General features: G+C 50.5%; 1 protein-coding gene across 1 annotated transcript; it reads right to left on the bottom strand.

The window, feature by feature from the left end:
* Positions 1-14,575: 14,575 nt before the first annotated feature.
* Positions 14,576-15,833, bottom strand: LOC119312125 (probable carboxylesterase 15). The gene has a single exon (XM_037587864.1). The coding sequence runs from the start codon at positions 15,724-15,726 to the stop codon at positions 14,722-14,724; it is 1,005 nt and encodes a 334-aa protein (XP_037443761.1). The 5' UTR covers positions 15,727-15,833; the 3' UTR covers positions 14,576-14,721.
* Between the last annotated feature and the right edge of the window lie 4,410 nt (positions 15,834-20,243).

Genomic DNA, 20,243 nt, shown 5'->3' with positions numbered 1-20,243 from the left:
AAAGTGTTTCGGCACCGTTATTGGATGAGCCGAAAGCTTTTCCTCAGGATTGTGAATTCCATCCGGGAGTTCGACAACTACTTCAAGTGCAAGAAGGATTGCACCGGGAAACTTGGATTCACCTCAATACAAAAGTGCATGACAGCTATGAGGATGCTTGCATACAGAGCTCCCGATGTTCAATCGACGACTATGGGCGCATGACCGAGTCCACGACCATTGGGTGTTTCTACAAGTTCTGTAGGGCAGTGGTGGCAGTGTTCGGACCGCAATACTTGCGATCACACAATGCTGAAGACACTGCTCGGATCCTAGCACAGAATGCAGCAAGAGGATTTCCTGGGATGCTTGGAAATATCAAGTGCATGCGAAAAAAATGAAAAAAATGTTCATTTGCTTGGCAGGGATATACAAAGGCACCAAAGGCGGTTGCAGTGTGGTATTTGAGGCAATGGCCACACAGGACCTCTGGATTTGGCACTCCTTGTTTGGTATGCCAGGAACTCACAATGACATCAACATGCTGCAGTGCTCCCCTGTCTTTGCCAAGCTTGTTGAAGGTCATTCTCCTCCGGTGAACTTCGAGGTCAATGGGCGGCACTACAACAAGTGATACTACCTAGCAGATGGCATCTATCCGAGATGGTCTACATTTGTGAAGACTATCTCAAACCCTGTGCCAGGAGGCAAGAACTCCCACTTGCAAAGGTCCAAGAGGCTTGCAGGAAGGATGTCGAGCGGGCATTTGGTGTGCTCCAATCTCGATTTGCTGTTGTCCGGTACCCTGGTCAGACCTGGTCGACAGATCAAATGTGGAAGATCATGACTTGTTGTGTCATCTTGCACAATATAATCATTGAGAGCGAGCAGGAAAAGTCAGTGTTTGACACTGAACCATATTACAGGCAGGGTCCTCTTGCCCAAGTTGATCACCAGCTACCGGCAACCTGGACTGCCTTCCTCAATATGCATCAGGATATCCGAGACTCACAGGTGCATCAACAACTGCAGCAAGATATGGTGGAACACCTATGGAGGCTCAAGGGCAACGCCTAGCTCGACGTGTGATGAAATATGATTTTTTATTTGTTGAACTATATAATTTGTATTGAAATATTTGATTTGTATTGATTTTGTGTGATGAACTATGTGATAAAAAATAACTTCTGATGAATTTGCGCCGATGCACGGCGAATATGGGCTGATTTGCGCCGATAGCGGGCCAATTTTGCATCGAAAGTGGGCTGAAAAGCGGGCAAATATGCGCCCAAATTTGGCCGATATCGGCGCCTGGGGGCAACCTGGAGGCGGCGGCTGGGAAACCAATCGCCCCCATGCCGATTTTAGCGCCGGCTCGCCTCCAAGTGGTGATTTTTTAAGGCCCTCTGGGGGGGAACGGCTGGAGATGCTCTTAGGTGTTACTGGCCAGTGAATGACATGTCTAATTGAATGTTGATGACCACATCCGCCATGAGTGCACGTTCGATGAGGAGGACCACCGAGCGATGGAGCGTGCTGACATGGTGGCGGTCGCCAGGCTCGCTAGCGAGCTTTCAAGCAATTCATCGCCGACGAGAGCAAGGCGAGGACCAACCGCCGGTACTTGGCCGAGGAGGATCACGGGTGCGATGCATTATTCAACGAGCCCGCCAATGACAACTCCAGTGACCCCGTCGATACGCTGGTGCTCTCGCAGGGGACCCGTAAACCTCGCCCCCGACTCAGGATTAGTGCTTGTTTTAGCTTTTGTTTACCTCTATGTAAGAGCTATCTACTTTAATTATGAACTATGATGTTGTGTTCTGAATCATTATGTATGATTATGCACTATGTGGTCACAATTAATTTCAATTTTGAGTTTTGAATGAGATGTTTGCGCACAAATTGGATTTGAGGAGTTAAATTTAAGGATTCGGTTAGCTTCACACATTTTTATAACTCCTCGTAATTGAGAAGTTAAGATTTAAGAAGAAATTGGAGGGGAAATATTTGAGTGTTCGGCCAGCGTTGCCCTCAGAGTCATGGCGCCGAGTTGGAGTGCCAACAAGCTATGGCACTCCTCCAAGTTTAATCCATGTTACCTTTGTCTCATATCTCACAAATCAAACAACCGATATATAAAGAATTATTAAGGATCCCCACTATAAGAACCCATATTTTAGGGTTATTATTTTAAATTAAGATGAATAAGGATACATGTATTATTTGTTTAAATAAATAATACTCCCTTCGTTCTTAAATATAAGTCTTTTTAGACATTTCAAATGGACAACAACATACGGATGTATGTAGATATATTTTGGAGTATAGATTCACTTATTTTGCTTCGTATGTAGTCACTTGTTGAAATCTCTAGAAAGACTTATATTTAGAAATGGAGGGAGTATATGCTATTTTTGTTCTTTCAAAGAAATGTAATAGACAAGTAAGTATTCCATGCAATAAATATTAGATGAAAATAATTACACACTAAGGAGAAGTATGTATATATACATTTGAGACTAGAATACATGCATCCACGTTATATTAGAATGCAAAGAAATACTACTAGGCAGTACAAGCTAGTAATGAGGAGATGGCAAAATATTAGAAGATGTGCATGCATGTAATGATGAGAATGCACACGTATGTCCTTACAAGCTAAGTAAAATCCTATACACGTGGAGGTCGGCGTGGCATGCAGTTAGTGGCTAGGACATTCCTAGTCTCATACGTGGAGAGATACGTGGTAGTCATCCTGTGAATCTTTGACACATGTGAGAGGGTGAGCCAATGAGAGCAACTCATTTTGCTAACTCATAGTACGGCGGCCGGCGTTGCCTTTTACCATTTCCAAGGGTCAGCTCCAAGAGACAACATGGCTAGATATTTCGTTGATGCTTAGAGCGTCTCCAGCCGTCGTCCCAATAGGCCCCTCCAGGTGAATTTTTAGCGCCGATGGCTGAAAATCGATTTAGTCACGTCCTCAGGACCTCATTTAGCGCCGGTTTAGGTTAAATCTAGAGCCGACGATCCCGCCGCGAACCCAAACGACCAGGTGTCGTCTGGGGGCACCGGCAGAAGCGAAAACCGGCGTGGGCCCGCTCTGTCGGCGAGAGGAAGCCCTTTTCCCGTCGTTTCCTACCGCTTCCCCCCCCCCCCTCGGCTTCCCTCTCTTTTTCATTCCTCCCGCCAAACCCCGCCTCCTCCCTACCCTTTCGCCTGCGATGTCGCCGAAGAAGTACGTGACGCCCCGCGCCGCGACGGATTCCACAACCGCCGCCGTCGCCCAGCCGAAGCAAAGGAAGCCGAGGGCGCCGCTGTCCAAGCCCCCGGGCATGAGCAATGCCGACTGGAAGGCGGATGTGAAGCGCCGGGCGGCCGTTACCGTCGATAGGCAACAGGGCCAAGAAGGCCGGGGAGAGAGCGGCGCACGCGGCGGCGGCGGAGCATGTGGAGCGCGCCGCGGCCGAACAAGCCGAGGCGGCGCATGCGGCGATGATGAATCCACCCGGTGGACATGGCCCCTACGCGGCCTGGAGCTAGAAAAGCGTGGGCTCTCCTGCCAGGTTCTCGTCGTCGCCGCACCCATGGAGCACGCCGTCGTCGGGATATGCCGATGGCGACGCCCATGGAGGTTTCAACCCCAACATCACCTTCCCCCATGGGCGCCCAGTCCAGCATACGCCCTCGCCCGCGTTCGCCGGCGTGCAGTACCCACCGTACACGTACTCGCCGCCGGACTACGCCGCCTCACCGACGCCACCTCTCCGTCGCGGCCTCTACTCACAAGCCTCCTCCTCGTCGCATCTTGGCGACACTGACGCAACGGAGGCTGACATGGAAGACATCATCGCAGCCGGCTCGGCTGCCGCCGCTGCTTCCCCCGGTTTCACTACCCAAGACGACTCGATTGACCTCGGGGACATGGACGACGAGCTCAACTACGGCGAGGAAGAGCCGGAGGAGGAGGAAGAAGAGGAGGAGGAGCCGGCGCCGATGAGTAAAGGCAAGAAGAAGAAGAAGAAGACGGCCAAGACCGGCGAGCCTCTCATCAAGTGGGCGTCCAAGGAAGAGGAGTGCCTCGCCGAAGCGTGGAAGGTCATCTGCCTCAACCCGGTCACCGACACGAACCAGAGCATCTTGGGCCCGCATCAAGGCCGAGTTCGACGAGCGCAAGCTTGTCGACCCCTACTTCAAAGGCGTCCACATGAAGCGTGGGTCGAAGGCGATGGCGAACCATTGGGGGCTTAGCACGCCGTCCTTACTATTGCTTTTCGCCGTGTGCGCGCCCGGGCGCGCGCTAGCGCCGACTGATGTTCTTTTCCTCGGCGCAGCTGCTACACATGTTCGCCATGTTCCGCGATGAACAGCGACGTAGAGTTCAAGTACCTCCACGTCTTCAAGCGGATCGACAAGTGCGAGAAGTGGGCGGGCGTCCGGTGCACCCTCGCCAAGGCCAAGGAGACGTACAAGCCAGACGCGCCAACCCCGGGCGCAGCCGACGGGCGCCCGGACAGCAACAAAGGGGCCAAGAAGGCGAAACACGCCGAGTCGGCTGCCGCAAGCGTGCAAGAGTCCATCGAGCACTGTCTCGCCGATGCCAAGACCAGGGCCGCCCAACGAGAAGAGAAAACTGAGGCGAGGTGGGCTGATTTGATGACGAACATCGCCGTCAAACTCCACTTGCTCCGGACCAACGCCGCCGCGAAACTCTAAGCTCAAGACGCCAAGAAGAGGAACAACGACTTGGCCTTATTGATGGGCGGCGCTGACATGCTCCAGAGCAGCGACGAGAAGCTCAAAGCGTGGTTCTTGGCGGAGCGAGGCCTCATCCTGAACCAGATACCAGCGACGCCGACACCGACGCCTGATGTCTAGTACACAACCTCTTCTTGTAGACGTTGTTGGGCCTCCAAGTGCAGAGGTTTGTAGGACAATAAGAAATTTCCCTCAAGTGGATGACCTAAGGTTTGTCAATCCGTGGGAGGCGTAGGATGAAGATGGCCTCTCTCAAACAAACCTACAACCAAATAACAAAGAGTCTCTTGTGTCCCCAACACACCCAATACAATGGTAAATTGTATAGGTGCACTAGTTCGGCGAAGAGATGGTGATACAAGTGCAATATGGATGATAGATATAGGTTTTTGTAATCTGAAATTATAAAAACAACAAGGTAACAAGTGGTAAAAGTGAGCCTAAAAGGTATTGCAATGGTAGGAAACAAGGCCTAGGGTTCATACTTTCACTAGTGCAAGTTCTCTCAACAATAATAACTTACTTGGATCATATAACTATCCCTTAACATGCAACAAAGAGTCACTCCAAAGTCACTAATAGTGGAGAACAAACGAAGAGATTATTTTAGGGTACGAAACCACCTCAAAGTTATCATTTCTGATCAATCTATTCAAGAGTCCGTAGTAAAATAACATGAAGCTATTCTTTCCGTTCGATCTATCATAGAGTTCGTACAAGAATAACACCTTAAGACACAAATTAACCAAAACCTAATGTCACCTAGATACTCCAATGTCACCTCAAGTATCCATGGGTATGATCATACGATATGCATCACACAATCTCAGATTCATCTATTCAAACCAACACAAAGTACTTCAAAGAGTGCCCCAAAGTTTCTACCGGAGAGTCAAGACGAAAACGTGTGCCAACCCTTATGCATAAGTTCACAATGTTACGGAACCCGCAAGTTGATCACCAAGACATACATCAAGTAGAACACGTGAATATCCCATTATCACCATAGATAAGCACATGCAAGACATACATAAAGTGTTCTCAAATCCTTAAAGACTTAATCCGATAAGATAACTTCAAAGGGAAAACCCAACCCATTACAAGAGAGTAGAGGGGGAGAAACATCATAAGATCCAACTATAATAGCAAAGCTCGCGATACATCAAGATCGTGCCAAATCAAGAACACGAGAGAGAGAGAGAGAGAGAGATCAAACACATAGCTATTGGTACATACCCTCAGCCCCGAGGGTGAACTACTCCCTCCTCGTCATGGAGAGCTTCGGGATGATGAAGATGGCCACCGGTGAGGGATCCCCCCTCCGGCAGGGTGCCGGAACAGGGTCCCGAGAGGTTTTTGGTGGCTATAGAGGCTTGCGACGGCGGAACTCCCGGTCTATTGTGCTTCTGGATGTTTTTGGGGTATATGGGTATATATAGGAGAAAGAAATAGGTCGGTGGAGCTGCGAGGGGCCCACGAGGGTGGGGGCACGCCCAGGGGGGCAGGCGTGCCTCCCTGCCTCGTGGCCTCCTTGCTTCTTTCTTGATGTCCACTCCAAGTCCTCTAGATCACGTTTGTTCCAAAAATCACTCTATCGAAGGTTTCATTCCGTTTGGACTTCGTTTGATATTCCTTTTCTGCGAAACACTGAAATAGGCAAAAAAACAGCAATTTGCACTGGGCCTCCGGTTAATAGGTTAGTCCCAAAAAATAATATAAAAGTGCATAGTAAAGCCCATTAAATATCCAAAACAGATAATATAATAGCATGGAACAATCAAAAATTATAGATACGTTGGAGACGTATCAACGCCGCCGCCGCTGCCGCCCAGCCCGGCTGAAGATGCCTCCGCGATGCCCAGCCCCACTGACGATGCCTCTGCCACGCCCAGCAGCACAGAGGCCGCGCCGACCTGCTCGGAAGCCGCGCCAACGATGACGCCGGAGGTCGAGCTCGACGTTTGATGCATTCCTTCCGTGCCCTTCCTTTTTTGTGCGCCGAACTACTTGTATCCTTTCATTTGATCGCCGAACTGTGGCACCGAATCACCGAACTATTGCGATGATCGCCGGATTGTGACTTTTTTTGAAGCGGGAATGATCGAGTTTGAATATGGAGCGCCTTTGAGGACGGCACCTGGGGGCGTGACTGAAGAGAAACGAACCCCAGAGGCCAATCTAGCGCTGGTTCACCCCCAGGCCGCTCTTTTTCGGCGTCCTGGGGGGCCGAACGGCTGGAGATGCTCTTAGACGGTGCTCTCTCCCTATATATATACCGTTGCTGCTGCAGCCACTAACTTACACCCAGGGGTGGTTCTGGCCCCAGGCCCGGGGCGTGGCTTTTGTTTTTAGCTATTACCTAGTCATATTTTTGAATGGGCCTGGGGCTTAGCCCAACGCATAGCCAGGGCCCAGGCCTCCTCTCCATCTTCACACTCTCACAGGCACAACTCAGGTATCCCCACCCCGACGGCCAGACCTAACCACGCACGCCAGTTTCAGTGCGCCGATGCAGCCGCCGGTGACTCCTCTCCGCTCCGGCCGTCCCAGGTCCCTCCGTCGCTCGGTCGCTTGCCTACTCCGCCGCTCGCCTGGTGCCCTGGTCCGCCACTCGCCTGGTCCACCCCTCCGCCACTGCCCTGATTTCCTGCTGGTCCGCCGCTCGCCTGCTCCGCTCTGCATGCCGGCTTTGCTCTGGCCCTCCCCGGTCGTCCCAGGTCCCTCCGCCGCTCGGCCGCTTGCCTGGTCCGCCGCCCGCCTGGTGCCCTGGTCCGCCACTCGCCTGGTGCACCCCTCCGCCACTGCCCTGATTTCCTACTGGTGCGCCGCTCGCCTGCTCTGCTCTGCATGCCAGTTCTGCTCCGGCCCTCCCCGGCCGTCCCAGGTCCCTCCGCCGCTCGGCCGCTTGCCTGCTCCGCCGCTCGCCTGGTGCCCTGGTCCACCACTCGTCTGGTCCACCCATCCGCCACTGCCCTGATTTCCTACTGGTCCACCGCTCACCTGCTCTGCTCTGCACGCCGGCTCTGCTCCGGCCTCTCCTGGTCTCCGCCATGTCGTGTGCCGCGCAGGATTACTAATGGCTCTGCACATTTGCACAAGCTTGGCACAATTGCTCTGGCTTCTCCTGATCCCCTTTATAGATAGAATATTTTTTTTGTGCTAAGTAGGTCATATGTTGATCGGTGAATCGTGGATCAGTGGATGTGCGGTGCTAATTAGCTATAATGCGTGGATTTGCTACTGCCGAGTACTGCTTATGGTTGCTGCTTGTCAAAAAATCAATTTCATTTGAATTGTATTTGAATGTGAGTGTTGTTGATGCTGCTGTTGATATCAATTTCATTTCATTTTGTAGAAATAAAAGGTGAAGATATTTTTTTGATCCTATAGATCTCGCAAAGGGACTTTACCTCGTCGTAGTAGTAAGTTTTCAGCTTTGTATCAATGTTAATTATTTCACTTGATGTTTATGTCTTCTCTTATGAAATATTGCTTTTGATTTCTTTAAGGTGTTGGCCCTTCTTCCACCATTGATCAGGCTATGGAAGATAGCAATGAAGCAAATCATTGATTTGGTACTCATTTTTTTATCACACATTGTTCATAGTTTTTGTCATGCTTTTATCTATTTTGGTGTGTCTTAAAGCATTGAGTTTAATTCTAACTTTTTGATTCAATTGAGCCATATTTGAGGTATTCTTTTGAGGTAGCTATAGCCCGATGGATCTTAAGTTTTTGAGTCGCGACGAAAAGAAATTTGGGCCCTGAGCTCGCTCCAATCCTGGCTCCGCCACTGCTTGCACCCCACAACTCCAAGAGAAAGAAGAGAAAGCCAAAGGAGAGCAGACTAGGGGAGAGACACTGATGAATATACTCGTAGAAGGAGAGTGAGGGGAAGGTGCTAATGAGCATACATACATAGAAGAAAGTATACAGATATAGTTGGTCAACCGACACAGAAGATGGTCAAGCCGAGTATGTAAAATACACGTGTACTACGCTGCGGTGTTTACATAACAGTGGTCGATCGAGGAATATATATCTGATGTAATGAAGAATAATTCTTAGTATCGAGGCAAGTAGTTGCTTTGCTAAACTCTCTGATTATTCCTTATTGTTGTCTTCCTTGATTATCTGATTTTATTGTCGCACCTTGATCTTTATTGATCCTTGAGAGAGGGATGTGTTGTCCCCATAATCCATATGTTGATGGAATCAGGGTAGTTTGGAGGAACTCCTGAAAAGTTATGAGTGTATTGTCTTGACTGACATTTCAGTAATCTTGTCGTTGATTCAGTCACATATCATACTCTCTCCATCTGTATTGGTGTCATGACGGCAAACGTATTGTACCGGTCACAGTTCCGGTATGGGACTGCTTGGGCTCTCCGCTAAGGACAGACCTTGTTCGGGAACATGTCGGTGATGGATCCGTAGGAGCGACCGACATCAGTAGGTCTAGGTGTCCAGGTCTTAGTGGGTACAAGAGCTCTGCTCTTCTGGAACCTGTGTGGTTCTGGTCGAGGCTGTCGATGTCGGAGTACCCCTTTTAAGAGCGTAAAAGTGTGAAATTTCAACCCTATGACTCCTGGATTGGGAAGCTTGCGGTCACGTGTGATGCCAATAACTTCCTTGTTCGTCTTCGATTATGCTATTCATTTTACACATCTCCAGTAAAATATGTTCCAATGATTGTTACCTTGTTTATCCTATGGATTCAGTTCGTCTGTTGATCTACATCATTATACCATTGCTTTTGTTGAACAGTGAAGTATCTGCTTCCTGAGTATGATTTATCGTACTCACCCTTGTCTCCTCTGTTTTTTTAGATGCAGCCGATGTAACTTAAGTATGCCAAGAAGATGTCATCCAAGAATAGGCTGGACCAGTGGGTGGGAAGCGACTAGAAAATTTAATGTATTTTGGCTATTTGTAAATGTAAAGGAATTTGTGTAGTTAATATATGAGCTTTTGTGATCCACTACTGGTTTATGCCTGCTTAATTATGCCTTGCGTGACTATAGGTTTCCTAGCCTATAGGCTCGCGGCGGCTGCCTCGCCTAGGCCCGATCTCGGGGCGTGACACCCACTCTTCAAAATTTCTATAAAAAAATCTTGGAATCAAAGAGGCACCAGATGAATAAAAAAACCACAAGTGACGAGGTTACAAGTATGGTTGTGAGAAGCTATGAGGCAAAAGCACATAACACGCTTGCGTCGCTCTCCGGGGAGGGGCGGCTTGGGCGAAACCTAACGTGCCACCGTCGCCAACCCCCGCTCCCCCCCCTGCTTCATCTTGCCGACGTTGGGCAAAGCCCAGGCGGCAGCCGGCGGTGGTGGGACTCCAACGCTCGGTTGCTCGGTTGCACGGTGTGCGACGCAAGGCTGGGCGCTGGGTGGCGGATGTGGGCTCTCTCTTCGGCGGTGGCGCTGGTGCTGGGCCGGCATGGGGGTTGTGGGCGCGCAGACGCGATGGAGTTCAAGCGGCACATCTGGCACATCTATGACGCTGTGGTGTTGGGCGCTAGGGTGGTTGTGACCTCATCTCCTCCTCGCGGTGGATGCACAGCGACATGTTGTTTTGGCTGTACATGGCGGCTTCGTTCCTGGATCTAGCTGGCATGGGACATCGGTGGGATGCAGTGATGCTGGCTGATCAGAGACGTGCGAGGGGCAAGGCAGTTGTGTAGGGGAACGCAGTAATTTCAAAAAAATTCCTACGATCACACAAGATCTATCTAGGAGATGCATGGTAACGAGAGGGGAGAGTGTGTCCACGTACCATCGTAGAACGAAAGCGGAAGCGTTTAGTAACGCGGTCGATGTAGTCGAACTTCTTCGCGATCCAACCGATCCATGTATCGAATGTACGGCACCTCCGCGTTCAGCACACGTTCAGCTCGATGACGTCCCTCGTGCTCTTGATACAGTTGAGGACGAGGGTGACTTCTGTCAGCACGACGGCGTGGCGATGGTGATGATGATGTTACCGGCGCAGGGCTTCGCCTAAGCACTACGATGGTATGATCGAGGTGTGTAACTGTGGAGGGGGGCACTGCACACGGTTAAGAGAAACTTGTGTCTCCTAGGGTGCCCCCTTGCCCCCATATATAAAGGAGGAGAGGGGGAGGCCGGCCGATCTTAGGGCGGCGCGCCAAGGAGAGGGAGTCCTACTAGGACTAGTAGGATTCCTCTACAAGGAAGAGAGGGGGAAGGAAAGAGAGGGGGAGGGAGTAGGAAAGCCCCCCCCCCCTTCCCTTGTCCAATTCGGACTGCTAAGAGGGGGGCACGCGGCCTGCCCTGGCGGCTCTCCTCTCTCTCCACTAAGGCCCGTGGTGGCCCATTAGTTCCCCTGGGGGTTCCGGTAACCCTTCCGGCACTCCATTTTTACCCGGAACACTTCGGGTGTCCGAATAACATGGTCCAATATATCAATCTTTATGTCTCGACCATTTCGAGACTCCTCGTCATGTCTGTGATCTCATCTGGGACTCTGAACAAACTTCGGTCATCAAAACACATAACTCATAATACAAATCGTCATCGAACGTTAAGCGTGCGGACCCTACGGGTTCGAGAACTATGCAGACATGATCGAGACACATCTCCGATCAATAACCAATAGTGAAACCTGGATGCTCATATTCGCTCCTACATATTCTATGAAGATCTTTATCGGTCAAACCGCATAACAACATATGTTGTTCCCTTTGTCATCGGTATGTTACTTGCCCGAGATTCGATCGTCGGTATCATTGTACCTAGTTCAATCTCGTTACCAGCAGGTCTCTTTACTCGTTCTGTAATAATTCATCCTGCAACTAAATCATTAGTCATAGTGCTTGCAAGGCTTATAGTGATGAGCATTATCGAGAGGGCCCAGAGATACCTCTCCGAAACACAGAGTGATAAATCCTAATCTCGATCTATGCCAACCCAGCAAACACCTTCGGAGACACCTGTAGAGCATCTTTATAATCACCCATTTACGTTGTGACGTTTGATATCACACAAAGTGTTCCTCCGGTATCCGCGAGTTGTATAATCTCATAGTTTGAGGAACATGTATAAGTCATGAAGAAAGCAGTAGCAATGAAACTGTAACGATCATAATGCTAAGCTAGCGGATAGGTCATGTCCATCACATCATTCTCCTAATGATGTGATCGCGTTTATCAAATGACAACACATGTCTATGGCGAGGAAACTTAACCATCTTCGATTAACGAGTTAGTCAAGTAGAGGCATACTAGGGACACTATGTTTTGTCTATGTATTCACACATGTATTAAGTTTCCGGTTAATACAATTCTAGCATGAATAATAAACATTGATCATGAAATAAGGAAATAAATAATAACTTTATTATTGCCTCTGGGGCATATTTCCTTCAAGTTGCGCATGGTGGGGGGCTGCTCTTGTCGGTTGCGAGTGGATTGGAGCTGCTGCTCCAGACCTGCATGGTCTGCAGGCGGCGCTACTCGGTCGGATCGGTGCTCTGGTGAGGTTGCGGTGGTGTGCTTCGGCGGTGGCACCGCGTGGTGCGGGTGGTGATGCCGGTGGGTGTGTGGCATCACTTCCTCTTAGAGTCGGTTCGCATGGTGGGTGTGGGCAGCGTTTGTGGCCTGTCACGGCCCTCGTTGCAGTGGTGGTGGTGTCGATGTCGATGCAGGCAATCCACAATGGTGACGTGCAGGCCATTGCGTCCTCCGTTCCTCTTGGTTTGTTTTGCCACTGTAGAGTGCGGGCGGAGTCACAGCTTGGTCTCGCATGTTTCGCAGTGGCTTGGCCTAGGTCGCTCCCCGGGGTCTGAGGTGGTGAGGTATAAAGCTTTGGACGAAAGCCTTGTTCTTGGATGGGGGTCATTGTTGGTGATGTTGGCGCCTATGGGCGATGTTGTCGAAGAGTACTTCAAATTGGGTTGTGGCCGGTTGGGGTCGATGCGGCGTTTAGAGGCTGTTCACTAGGCCGAACAATTGCTGGGGTTTGTTGAGGCGGTTTTGCGCGGATCAGGGTGAAAGCTTTGGAGTCGACGGGGGAAGATGTCGGTGATGGAGATGTTTTCAGACGTCGTTTACCTTCTTGAAGGCGTTTTCGAAGATTTTCCCTTCGAACTTTCCGAGGAGATGGTATGTTAGGTGCTGGTGGTGTGCTTGGGTTGTGGCTAGTGGTTGTTTTTTTTTTAGTTATTGTTATGGTTTTCAGCCTAGTTTCGGTAATAAACATGTTCGCCCGGTATTTGTTTTTCTCCTCAAAATTAATTCGGGGGAGCTCCTACCTTAACACGTCAAAGAAAAAAAGGGTACAAGCCATCTGAAGTATCTTTCATGCTTGTAGACATCAGGCGGTTGCTTTTTCTTTTTAATAGTGTTGGATGCTTCCATCATCCTCTCTATTTATTGGAGTGGGGATGCCTTGTGTTCATGTCATGAGTAAGGTCCCTCCGTAACTAAATACAAGACGAAAACAACTTATATTTAGTTACAGAGGTAGTATCTTATTATGTACAATAGGTAGACAATGAGGCAAATTTGTCGACAACGGGTACAAGAAAGGAATCTCATAGGAGATCTAGGGTAATGAAGTAGAGTTACCGATGACGTGACTATTGCACCGTGAACGGCGACAATGAATGAGGCGCCGGAGTTAGTTTTGAGGCCGGATAGGAAGAGGATGCTGTTTGGGACGTGATGTTTCTTAGCTCCAGCTCAAATAAGCTCAGGCCAACAATAAAATCTGAAAATTCTGAAAATAGACTGTAAAAATTCTAAAAACTATGTAGCAAGCATTGACTAATATTTTGAGTGTTTGCAAAGTCTTATCATTGAATGACATTCATAGAAGTCGTGAAAAAAAACGATGCTCCAAAAATGCAATTTTCAAAAGCAATTTTTAGTGCTGACTCTTTTGTCACGACACCCACAATTGCCATTCCATGATGAGACTTTGCAAGCACTCAATACGTTTATCGAAGTTTTCCAAAAAGAATTCAGATTTTTTTTGAATCATTTTCAGCCTTTTCAAATTTACTGTTCATCAAAAGCTCATCTGAACTCGTGAGCAGAAGAGGACATTCGGTGTTCCTTGGTGCTAGAGGTTTAGATATAAGGCTTGATCCGCTTGAATTGAGGAGGTTGTTATGGTGGTCTAAGAAATAAGTCAATTAAGAAATAAGCACATATCGTTGGATCTAGAGAGAACAACTTACCAAAACACTAAGAAAATTGTTCGATCTAGAATAGTGACGGCTCATGAACCATCAGCTGCATTTTAGCGAAAAGGCAAACACCCTAACATGACTGGTGGTGTTTAGATGGTCATTTGGAAGTATGTATTTTAAATGAAAATGATTAAAATCTGACATCAGATTTGTAGGCATGACAAATTTAATGTTTTTGCGTCAGATTATGTTGTCGTAGGGGCATCTCCAAGGCAGATCTGTAAACCTCCGCAACCGTTCGGATCGCGCTGTCCGGACCGTGAAAGCCATTCAATGCGGTCCTGTAACGGTCTGTCGTGTGGTCCAGATGCGATTTCTCCCGCAAACTGTAGACAAAAATGAGGGAGGTTTGCGGGAGTCCGGACCGCTTCCAAGCCCGCTCCTGAGGCCACAAAAAACCCGTCACCTTGGATCCTAGAAAGTTTACTTTTTCTTTTTAATAGTGTTGGATCCTAGGAAAAGGAACCGATTTGCCATGTTTGTTAAAGAAAACCGCTCGTGGCGACATAATTTGTCATCTTGGATGTATGATTTTTTCAATGCTAAAAAATCTGACATTTGATTTGTAGCAAAATCCTTAATAAATTGGCAATAAATTCAAATCAAATGCATATGTTGAGAAGAGAAAAAATATATGTCTAACTTTATGGCATCTTTGTATTTTGAGGAGTATGACATACGAGTGTCCAAAACAAAATGTTACTCCACTCGTCCTTCACGAAGCAGCGATACAAATTGAACTGCTTTGCTCGGTCTCCAATTTAGTCGGAGGCGCCGCCGTTGCCGTAGACAAACCGTTTGACGAGCCGGACCACCTCGCTGCCGGCGTCGCCGTATGGCTCGACGGCGAAGAACCCGTGGTGCTGCCCCTCGAACTCCACGAGCTCCACCGGCTTCTCCATGGCCTTGAGCCTCGCGGCATAGTTCACGGAGCGGTCGCGCAGCAGGTCGTGCGCGGCGGCCACCACGAGCATCGGCGGCAGCGCTACGCCGTCCAGCGCCGGGCTATTCGGGCCGAAGGGGTTGGCCAGCGGGTGGTCCCTCGTGGACCCAGGCGGCAGCACCAGGCGCCACGCCTGGTCGACCGCCGGCAGCGACAGGAACGGGCCCGGCGGGAACTCCGCCTCCGACGCCGTCCTCTCCTCCCCGCCGAACAGCGGGCAGAGCATCGCGCACCCGGCGACGCGAATGAGGTCGAGGGGGCCGAGCCGGCCCGACGCGAGGCCGACGGCCGTGTGGTGGACGACGCCCCCGCCGGCCGAGTCCCCGGCGATGAACACCCGGCCGAAGTCCGCCGTCTCCGAGAGCCATGGGTCGGCGTTGTCCCCAATAGCCGCCGCCTGGCCGCGCACCCAGGACAGGACGTTCGCCGCGTCGTCGAGGCCCGCGGGGAACCGGTGCTCGGGGGCGAGGCGGTAGTCTGCAGAGAGCACCACAGCCGGGAGCTCGCCGGCGAGGCGGACGCAGCACGCGTGGAAGTTGGGCATGTCGAAGCTGCCGATGGTGTACCCGCCGCCGTGGAAGTAGATGATCACCGGGAGCTTGTTCCCGGAGGAGGAGGCCGCCGCCGGCCTGTAGATGCGGAGCTTGAGGCCGTGGCTGGCGTCGTACACGACGTCCTTCCAGTCGACGACGGGCTGGCCGGGCGGCGGCGACGGGATGGGGAGCGGGTAGCCGTCAGTGAAGCGGATCACCGTGCCGTCGCTGAGGAGCTGCAGGAACGGAGGCACGTCCTCCACGACGTGCGGCGGCGAGGAGGACGCCATGGGAGAGGTGCGGTCGTGTGGTGGCGACCAGGAAGTTGACTGGAGCGGGTCACGTTTTAGCCAGTGATGGTACTGCTCGCAGCTAGTGTGTGTGGTAGGCAGCTTGGAATGGGAGACATCTTTGCTGCGTCGCCATTTTTATATACCATACCAACGGAGTGAGCTAATTGAGCACGATATACTATTTTCTAGTAGTAAAACTTGATGAGCACGGCGAAGTTGACTGGAGCCGGTCTCTGTTGGCTTCCTGCTGATTTCGTCTCTGTTTCCGCTGCCGAAATTATCCACGTGCCTTCTAGAAAACGGCGATTTCGTGTCAAGAACTGATGCTTGAATCAACCGAGTGAGGTGAAAAGAGCGCATGCTACTCCCTCTGTCTAGGTGTGTAATAAATCATCTCACGAAAACCAAATAAGGCTGGTCAGGCTGGTCATAGTGGAGAGTAACTTAGACTAGTAACATACATATGTTACTAGCCTATGTTACTACCTTCATAGTGGGTAGTGTCATAGGTGTGGTAACATAGATGCCTTCATTTATTACTTTATAGACTCATTATGTATTGGGAAGCGCTATGTGATGGTAACATATTATGTTACTCTATTTGCATCTCTCCTCATTAACTACTTGCCACATCACCGTTTTTGCTTACGTGGCATCTATGTTACTACCTATGTTACTCCCACTAGGACCAGCCTCATAGTGGGAGTAACATAGGTAGTAACATACATGTCACATAAGCAAAAAAGATGATGTGTCAGGTAATTAATGAAGAGAGAGAGGCAAATAGAGTAACATAATATGTTACTATCACATAGCGGTTCCTAATGCAAAATGAGTCTACAAAGTAATAAATGAGGTGATGCATGACACTACTGTCAGGACCCCGACTCAATGCCAGATCGATGTAGCATGTAACACCTCATATCACCTTGCGGCCTCACGCACGGTATTTCCACGGGTGTCGCCTTACCTTTGCCCGGGACCGTTTGCGCCTTTTGGCACACGTATATGACAGTGTCGCTAGCATCCATATGATAAGGAGCCCGGGCTGACATGGCTAGTCGTAAACCCAAGTGACACAGACTTACAGGGACAGGCATCCATGACCCAGCATCGAACGTGTCGGTCATCAGCGAGTGAATCCAGGCTGTAGCACTGGGCTAGCAGGACTCCGGTGAACCGGGCTGTAGCGGGCTAACAGGACTCCGGTATTCATCGCGTGACATTTCCCCGAAGGGACAGACACAGGAACGAAGAAGGACACATGCCGGCCAGCCTAAGTGTTCCGGAGCAGTAGCAAGCTACCATGGCTCAGTGAAACACTAGGAGACATTTCCCCGTAAGAGAGGCTACTAAAGATAAACAACTAGATGGTCAGATCCCACACATACCAAGCATTTCAATAGCATACACACAATATGCTCGATATGTGCAAATACAACATGGCATCACAACATGACTCTACGACTCAAGTAATTTATTCAATAGGCTCCGAGGAGCGAGATATTACAAACATGGGTCTCATGACCCAACAATCAGAGCATACAAATCAAAGCACAAGCGGAAGCTATCATGCCTGGGTACAGACATCTATAACTGAAAAAGGCTGAGAAGCCTGACTATCTACCAGATCCTGCCGGGGCACAAGATCGTAGCTGAGGTAACAAGCTAAACGTTGAAGTCCACGCGAAACTACTAGTGAGACCGAAGTCTCTCTGCAAAAACATAAAATAGGCAAACGTAAGTACAAATGTACCCAGCAAGACTTACATCAGAACTAACTACATATGCATCATTATCAACAAAGGGGATGGTGGGGTTTAACTGCAGCAAGCCAGCTTTGACTCGGTGGCTATCCTGAACTACGACTGCAATGTAACTCTTTTGAGGTGGCGCACACGAGTCCACATATTCCCCATATCAATACACCACTATGGATCCGCTCCCGTCTCCCTACGAGAGCGCCATCCATAGCACTCACGCTTATCTTGCGTATTTTAGAGTATCCACTTTCACTTGTCTATGAACTGATATAAGCAACCCAGAAGTCCTTTACCGTGGACACGGCTATTCGAATAGATGATGTTAACCCTGCAGGGGTGTACTTCTTCATACATGTTTCCACCACTTAGCGTCTGCACACGACATGTGCTCGGCAGACTTCAAGCGAAAGCCAACGTGGGTGTAGACCACGACCTACCTAAACACTCAAGTCTCTAGTCCAGGTTTATCGCCTATTCGGGTTCCATCCATGAGGAGATCCGGCCGGAGTTTCGCTCACAGCCCCAAACGATGTGAACAGGGTTCCGTGACACCAAACGGGCGCCCGGTATACCCGGCCACGTGCCTACCGCATCACAGCCCACCCCTCCGGTCAGCGTTGTCCACGGCCTCCAGCATACTACAAACACCAGAAACTACTTGCAACTCCTGGACAGAGGACAAGGGTGAATAAGAAGTCGAGCGGGGTCATATTTCAGGGCCCAATGTATGGTAGTAGCTGAATCATGGATCACAAACACAGAACTCAGTTCCTGAGGACGGCTTCAATGAGACAACCCACCATGTACTCCTACATGGCCTCTCACCGACACCTTTTACCAAATCGTGTTCACACACTTAGCTCACACACAGTAGGACATGTTCACACACCTCTGATTCATCCCGGATGAATCAGACCTGACACAACTCTAAGCAGTAGCAGGCATGACAATAAGCATGAATGAGTAGGCACAACAGGGCTCAAACAACTCCTACTCATGCTAGTGGGTTTCATCTATTTACTGTGGCAATGACAGGTCATGCAGAGGATAAAGGGGTTCAGCTACCGCAGCAAGTAACAGATGAATCGGTGTTGTCCTAATGCATTAAAAGAGAGCAGGGGCGAGAGAGTAGGATTGTATCGGAAGGAACAAGGGGTTTTTGCTTGCCTGGCACTTCTGAAGATAACATTGAGTCTTCATCAGTGTCAACGATCACAACGTCGGAACATCCTCTACCGGGAGGGAACAGATACCGGCAACAAAGAAGAAATACAATCAATGCAATGCACAATATGATGCATGCTCATGACATGGCAATATGAATGTGTTTTGAGCTAATGCAACTAGCAACAGATTAAATGAAGTTGGTTTGAATATAAGATTCAAATTCAAACTCCATATGTGATTATTCAAATGCCATTTAATTGATTTGTGCAAACAGCAGCTATAAGTTGTTCTAACATGCATGAAAGTGGTACAGATGGATTCCTTGAATTTTTCTGATAATTTTTCATATATAAATTATTTAATTTGGAGTTACGGTTAATTTTCTATGATTTATTGAAGTTTAGGGCATTTTCTGAAATTTCCTGAATAATAATAAATCCAGAAATGAATTATGGCATCAGCACCACGTCACTGTGACATTAGCAGGGTCAACTGGGCTGGCTCGGGTCAAACCTGACGTGTGGGGGCCACACGTCAGTGACACAGGACCTAATCCCGGTCAAACCCAGCGCTGACTGGGGTTTGACCAGGGGTGGGGCCCACTGTCAGTGGCCTAGGGGGTTGGTTAGTGCGTCATTAGTGGCTAATGACAACGCCACGTCACTGGCCACCGGAGTTCGGCCGGCGGCGACCCGAGACGCGGCGGATGTTCACCGGGGTTGCGCTACGGGCGGCGGCTGGACGCGCGAAGGCCACCAGAAGGTAGCCCGTACACGGCCGCACCTAGCTGGCTGCACGAGGGGCCGCGGGGTGGCCGGAGACGACGGCGGCGAGCACTTCCGCGGTGGCCGGAGTTCGGGATGGGGCAGGGACGCGGCTGCAGCGCTCGAGCGAGCAAACGGAGTGGAGAGGCATCCTCCTGGAGGCGCCAGGAGCGTGTCAGTGCCCCTGGTGCGAGCAGGAGAGGCTCGGGAACGCGGGCTTGCCGGCCATGGCGGACGGCGGCCTCGGGTGACCTCGGGGCTACGGCTAGAGGGCGGGAGCAAGCAGGGGGGCAGAGGGGAAATGCTCAGGGGCTCACGGTGAGTTCGAAGAGAGGGTCGGCGTGCTCGGGGAGGCGACGGAGACGGCGAATCGGGCCGGCGATCTTCGATGCCCGTCGGTGAAGATGGCGGCAATGGCGTCACTGCAGGGCTCCTGGTGTTGCTTGGAGCAGTGGGGAGGAAGAGTAGGTCGAGGCAGAGCTTTGGGAGGCGTCGGGGAGACGAGGCGGTGGTTGTGGCCGCGGCGAACGGCGTCGGTGGCGACGGGGCTCCGCTCGGTGGAAGAGAGAGGGAGCCAGAGAAGGGGGGAGAAGGCACGGGGAGAGTGCGAGGCCTGGGAGGGTGCGTGGCGTCGCGGACGGGGTCCAGGGCGACGAGAGGAAGCAGGAGGTGGCCAGGGGAAGCAGGAGGTGGCCGAGGCCTCTCGGGCGCGCGCCACGCCTCGGTCCTTCTGGCGAGGAGGAAGACGACAGGGGGAGTGGAGATGGGCTGGGCCGTGCTGGGCCAGGTAAGTGGGCGCCAGGTAACTTCCTTCTCTCTC

This window comes from Triticum dicoccoides, chromosome 5B (genome assembly GCF_002162155.2).
Source record: "Triticum dicoccoides isolate Atlit2015 ecotype Zavitan chromosome 5B, WEW_v2.0, whole genome shotgun sequence".
In the NCBI taxonomy this organism is placed as follows: Eukaryota; Viridiplantae; Streptophyta; class Magnoliopsida; order Poales; family Poaceae; genus Triticum; species Triticum dicoccoides.
Note: the sequence above shows the minus strand (reverse complement) of the source record. Positions and strands in the feature narration are given on the sequence as shown.

What these genes read in the sequence shown, in the direction of transcription:
- LOC119312125 (XM_037587864.1), bottom strand. Translation starts at nt 15,726, where the DNA reads ATGGCGTCCTCCTCGCCGCCGCACGTCGTGGAGGACGTGCCTCCGTTC.